Source organism: Sinocyclocheilus anshuiensis, unplaced genomic scaffold (genome assembly GCF_001515605.1).
Source record: "Sinocyclocheilus anshuiensis isolate Anshui unplaced genomic scaffold, SAMN03320099.WGS_v1.1 scaffold527, whole genome shotgun sequence".
Classification (NCBI taxonomy): domain Eukaryota; kingdom Metazoa; phylum Chordata; class Actinopteri; order Cypriniformes; family Cyprinidae; genus Sinocyclocheilus; species Sinocyclocheilus anshuiensis.
Window position 1 is genome coordinate 1,124,379 of NW_015548227.1, and position 6,213 is coordinate 1,130,591.

At 34.7% G+C, this 6,213-nt stretch overlaps 1 protein-coding gene across 1 annotated transcript in view; it reads left to right on the forward strand.

Annotated features, from left to right (window-relative positions):
- LOC107654416 (prolyl 3-hydroxylase 1-like) overlaps positions 1 to 5,189 on the forward strand; it is a 9,876-nt gene extending 4,687 nt beyond the window's left edge. The window contains exons 5-15 of the mRNA XM_016441462.1: positions 294 to 433; positions 570 to 659; positions 755 to 807; positions 890 to 1,011; positions 1,093 to 1,250; positions 1,359 to 1,451; positions 2,511 to 2,649; positions 2,747 to 2,837; positions 2,921 to 2,996; positions 3,526 to 3,666; positions 4,392 to 5,189. Coding sequence (XP_016296948.1) covers positions 294 to 433; positions 570 to 659; positions 755 to 807; positions 890 to 1,011; positions 1,093 to 1,250; positions 1,359 to 1,451; positions 2,511 to 2,649; positions 2,747 to 2,837; positions 2,921 to 2,996; positions 3,526 to 3,666; positions 4,392 to 4,886 — 1,598 coding nt within the window. The 3' untranslated portion in view covers positions 4,887 to 5,189. The remainder of the gene's footprint in view (positions 1 to 293; positions 434 to 569; positions 660 to 754; positions 808 to 889; positions 1,012 to 1,092; positions 1,251 to 1,358; positions 1,452 to 2,510; positions 2,650 to 2,746; positions 2,838 to 2,920; positions 2,997 to 3,525; positions 3,667 to 4,391) is intronic.
- Positions 5,190 to 6,213: the final 1,024 nt, after the last annotated feature.

The following is a 6,213-nucleotide window of genomic DNA, read 5'->3' on the forward strand; positions in this document are numbered from 1 at the left end:
ACGCCCCTTGAGATGCAGCCTCTGCAGTGCACAGATGTTTTTTTTTTTTTACATCAATTTGATGTCTTTTCAACATCAATTTCGTATATATATATATATATATATATATATATATATACACATATGTATGTTTTTGTAGTTTATTTAAGTACATCAAAGTTTGCACAGCAGTTAGATATATTGGGGTGTTGCCAATAAAGTTACATTTTTGTGTACTGTAGAATGTTTTAAATGCATCATGTTTTATTTATGTCTGAGTTCATTTTTAAAGCTTTAATCTGTTTCTCTCCCAGGTGAGAAATACAAGCAGGCTATTGAGTGTGCTAAAACATACCTGCTCTTCCACCCTGAGGATTCGGTCATGGCTCAGAACCTGGCGTACTACTCAGCTGTGCTGGGAGACGAAAAAGCCGTCAACATTACAGCCAGAGAGGTGCCGTCCACATGTGCCACTGATGCACAAGCACGCTTTTGATCTACAGCACATTTATTTGTAATATCAGTTAATAAAAACATAATTAATTTATTTTCAATGGAAACACATGGTGCTTTTTTTTTTCTTGTTGCAGGTTGTTAAGCAGCACATTAAGAGGTCTATGCTGGAAAAAGAGCTTCTTTACTTTGGCTATGAGATGTTTGGTAAAACTTTTGTTGATCCAGTAAGTGTATTAGCATGTGCTCAGTGCTATGATTCCCATATTTATTTATGTTCAATTATAAGTTATAATAAAATCTTTCTCTCATTCTGTTTCAGGACACATGGACCCCTGAGGACATCATACCCAAGAAACTAAGAGACAAACAAAAGTAAGTATACCTTTGTTGTTGCATCTGATATATTAACACGAAAGTTCAACTGACCTGATGTTGGTTTCCTCTGTGCACGCAGGGCGGACAAAGAAACAGCCGCGAGGATTACAGAGGAGATCAGTAACCTGATGAAAGAGATCGAGACACTTGTAGTAGAGAAGAGTAAAGAATCATCAGACCTGGACAAGATGGTGAAAGACGGTAAGACTTCAAATAAAATTCAACATATGTGAAGGGATAAGCAAGTTACATGACCTGGTCCTGCAACTGGTGCTTTTTCAGATATCAATCCAGCCCCTACTCCAGAAACTGCCGACAAACTCCCGTTTCACAACATTACGGAAACCCTGACATCCTCAGCCCTGAATGATTCACAGCGGGTCGTCCTGGATGATGTAATCACATCCGACGAGTGTCAGGAGCTTCATCGCCTCTCCAGTGTACGTTTCACATTTCCTTCTGTTTCCCAGAAGAGTAGGCAAAAAGGTATTTTTGTATTTTCTGCAGTCAAATAAATATTTCTCTTTTCTATTACCTAACTCTCGCAGGCAGCAGCTATTCAAGATGCTTTTAAAGCAACACCCTCCCCTCATTCGGCGAGTGAGATGTTTCAGGATATTATGGTTCTCAAAGCTCTGCAGGTGAGACCTACTTTACTAAAGGGTTTAAAAAAAATCCTCTTGAATTCAATGAAATCATGAAACTAATAATTGCACCATGTTCAAACCAGTTAAAGGAACATGCAACACTTTGTCAGTTCTTTAGTTTCTATTGTTGTTGAGCTTGGTAGATAAACTACTGTTTAAAATCCTCTTATGCTCACCAAGGCTGCATTTATTTAATAAAAAATACAGTAAAAACAGTAATATTGTTACATTAATATTAAATTAAATGTTTTCTGTTTCTGTTTTCTGCATTCTGTGATGCAAAGCTGCATTTTCAGCATCATTACTCCAGTCTTCAGTGTCACATGATCCTTCAGAAATCATTCTAATATGTTGATTTACTGCTCAAGAAACATTTCTGATTATTATCAATGTTGAAAACAGATGTGCTGCTCCATTTTTTTTCAGGATTCTTGAATCCTGAATAGAAAGTACAAAAGAACAGCATTTATTTCAAATAGAAATATGTTGTAAAATGATACAGTAAATCTCTTTACTGTCATTTTAAATCAATTGAACGTGTCCCTGCTGAATAGAAGTATTAATTACCTAAAAAGAATCTTACTGACCCAAACTTTTGAACAGTAGTATATGTAAAAAAGAAAAAAAAGTCAACTTAAAATGAAAGATTCTTTATCCATGAAGCACCTTAAGATTCAAGGATTCTTTCTATTCTACAAAAAAATTATGTATATTGGAAAAAGAGTCTTTAAATTTTTAAAATGGTCTTCACACTAAGAAAAAAAAAGTTTATTTAAAGAACTGTTCACTGAAAAGTTCTTTGAGGAACCAAAAATGGTTCTTCTGTGGCATTGCTGTGAAAACAACCTTTTGGAACCTTTATTTGTTATCAGTGTATTAAATAAATATCCTTTATGCTTGAGGTATTAGGCTGATTTAGATTATGCAGACTCTGTATTGCAAATACAAATGTGATGCTCTGTTTTTTTTCTGGAAAAATGTTGACTTTCTTTACAGGTATATTGTATTTTAATTCATCACTTAAAAGTTTTTTTTATCTCATACATTGGTCAGGAGGGTCTGGTTCCCTTGAAGAGTGCACATTTGTTTTCCGACCTCAGTGAGAAAATACGAAAGGTTCTGGAATCCAATTTTGGTCTGGAATCGCCCCTGTATTTCTCTAGCTCAAACCTGGTCTGCCGATCTGCCATCGGTAAACTGACTTTTTTTTTTTTTTTTTTTATTTTTGCATCTTGAACACAGACCTATTTAGTTCTTAAGCAAGCATGTGTTGGTCTCTTTCATACCAGAGAAACAGGAAGAGCGCACAGACTGTCTGCTTATCTCAGAGCTCAACAGCTGTATCAAAGAGGTGTCAGCATACAGCGATCAAGGCTACAGGTTTGCTGCTTGAGGAACCAGTGAAGCATCATGGTTATTAAGTTTATAGTGTTTTCACTAATGCATTCTGTTTTGCTTTGTAGTGCCATTTTGTACCTCAATGACGACTTTGAAGGGGGAGATTTTATCTTCACTGAGTCAGATGCCAAAACTGTCTCTGTAAGATCTCTAAATGTTTTGCATTATTTTTCTTCGAACTAGTGAGCTGTGTAGAGGAGTAACTAACAAAGTAAAATAAGTGACGCTATTAACATGACTACATATTTCAGTAATGTAACTACTAAAAAAATAGTGTAGTTTTAGACAAGATTTAACTAACTAACTAACTAATCAAACACTATACCTTGGAATACGCTGTCCCTGTCAAGTAGCATTAGGAAGTCGGATTCATTTTAGCAAAATCAGTTTGTTCAAACAGTTCATTTCAATGAACCAGTTCAAAAACGTGATTCATTTATGTTTACTTTTTGTGGCTTAAATACTGCTATTTATCCCTATTTTACTGGTTCCTGTAAATTGAGTCAAATATGGTTTTATCTACTTTAAGTGCATTGTTGCTTGACAAACTACAATTTCAAGGTAGCTTCCCCAGCAATCCTAATGAGTCATTTTAGACTTGGTTCCACTAACTAAAATGTGCTGTTGTGGCATGCGTTTTCTAAGAGATTTCACTCTACTGTCTCTTCAGGCTGTAGCGAAGCCTCGGTGTGGTAGAGTCGTGGGATTCAGAGCTGGACAGGAGAACCTTCATGCAGTGACCGCAGTAACCAAAGGCCAGAGGTGTGCTGTAGTGCTTCGGTTCACTCTGGATCCTCATCACAACGAGAAGGCAAGTATGACTTTCAGTGCAGTTTTGCGAATGGTAAAATAAAGCAATAGGATTAACTGTAGATTTAAACAGGAAAACTAACACTTTCATGGGGTCTGTTGCAGTGTTGTCATTGTTAACTAAGACTATTAAAAATATTTAGTTAATTTAGAAATAAAGCTGAAATAAAATTAAATATAAATATTGAATTAAACAAACTTAAACTTTAAAACTTAAATGAAAATTAGAAATGTGGCATTTGCAACTAACTGAAATAAAATAAAACTAAATGAATAAATTAAAGGTAAATAGAAACATTAAAACTAATAAAGATGACACAAAAGCACATAACAAAATTACTAGAACTTAAAACTAAAATTTAAATGAAAACTGAAATAAAATAAAATAAAATATAAATATTGAATAAAAAACAAACAAAATTAGAATCGTGGCCTTTGCAACAAACTGAAATGAAACAAGTTGAAGTACAAAAATTACTAAAACTAAATGAATAATATTAAAACTAATAAAAATGACAAAGGCAGATAACAAAATTACTAAAACTTAAAACTAAGATTTAAATAAAAACTGAAAATATAAAAATAAAAGCCAATTCCAAGTATTTAAAAAAATACTATAATAGTATATAAATAAAACTAATATAACACAGATCGGTTTTCTCTTAAGTTGTAGTTGTTAAAAGTTCCCTCTTTGTCTAACCTTGTTGCATTTTGTTGTGTCCACAGGAGCGTTTACAGGCTGAAGAACTTCTGAAAAAGCTTTCCAGCCCACTTGAAGCTGATGTCCAGAAAACAGGAATGGACAGTGTAGCGAAACCCTCTGAACCTGAAGGAACCGTTTCTGCTAAAACAACCGAAAAAGACACAGTAAAGACAAGCACATCTGCAGAACAACCTACCAAAGCTACAGAGGATAACAAAACTGACAGCAAAGTGGGGAAGAAAAGTGAAAAACCAAAGGCAAAAACATCAAAAAAGCCAGCAAAAAAAGAAACCCAAACAAAAGCTAAAGCAGACAAAACAAAGAGCAAAGAGTCAGACAAAACAAAAAGCACAACAGCAGAGAAAAAGAAATCAAAAACAGCTAACAAGACAAAACCTGTAACGTCAGACAAAACGAAGAAAACAGGCAAAACAACTGTTCAAAATACTGCAGATGACAAGAAAACAAAGCCAAAGACCACAGAACCTACAGCTGAAAAACACAATGATGAGTTATGAGCCTCGTGCAGAAGAGCTTCTGTGTTTTATTCTTTTTTTAAAATTGGTGAGGGAGGAGTGCTGATGGATCTGTGTTTTTGTACATTTTTGTAAAGACTCATGAATTTGAAGCCGTATCACAGGAGTGCAGACTTGACAATCAAGTTGACTATTGTATTTTCCCTTTTGCCTAAATTGTAACTATTTCTATTCTTGTCTCAGGAACTGAAATACAGTTGTAACATTTCGTGCTCCTTGAAAGGCTATGGCAGCTTTCAGAGATTACATTTGCGACTTTGCATTCCCACAATAACTGAATAAAAGCGACATGTTTTTAAATTATAACGATGCTGTACATTTTTGAGTCATGCAAAAGTCACAGACACGATGCTGAGATGTTGTGGGATGTGGCCATGATGTTCAAAAGATTAATTATATGGCTCATTTCCCTAATTCATTGAATTTTTTTCCCACCCATTTCATCATGCCAGGCAAAAAAGGTAAGTCAGAAAACTAAAAACACTCCTATTCTCAACAAACCATACAATGTTTGATGTATCATTCATGTCTAAAGCCCAAGTAGAGCAGCATACACCACTAAGCAATTTTTATTTGCCAAAAAAAAGAATTGCTGGTATACTTATCCATAAATTCTGTTTTCTACATAGAATATTAAAGTGACTTAGCAAGGGATTGAGTCCATGCACTACCGTAACACTGCACTAGGTGGCAGCATGGTGCTGAGCGTCCGTTTCATGCGTTTTCTGAAATTACTCCAAGTACTTTGTTCCCAACATCACCTGTTTGTAGTTGTTTGAGACGTTTTTTTATATAAAGTAGTCATTCTGAAATGGCACAATGGTTATTCCCTCACTTTTTACTCTATTTTAAGTATGTTGTTTGTTCTACTTCATGCCTGGTCCACCCAATGCATTTTTCTGGACAACTGCATTGGCAATTATATTCAAAGCTGTCTTTAGGACACCTACAATTACCTCTTAAAGTACCTCTTCCATCTGCTTGACAAAGTCATTTACTGCTGCACATAGATAGTTCTGAGTCCTTTTATTAACTGACTGAAAAAATAAAAATAAACACCTTTTTGGAAGGACATCAGATTCACTCTGTGCAGTAATCGTGCATTATTATTAATATACATTATTAGACAATCCATTCATTAAAAAAGACAACTTTTTATATCTAACAAATTTGAAATGAATAACATTGATTCCATAAAGTTAAAATGACACCTGCTGCAAAAATAACCACCGAGATCACTTTAAATAGCTATTAGCAATATTAGCGATACAGTATTTCCATAGGAATTCAGTGAGTCGATCATGGTGTT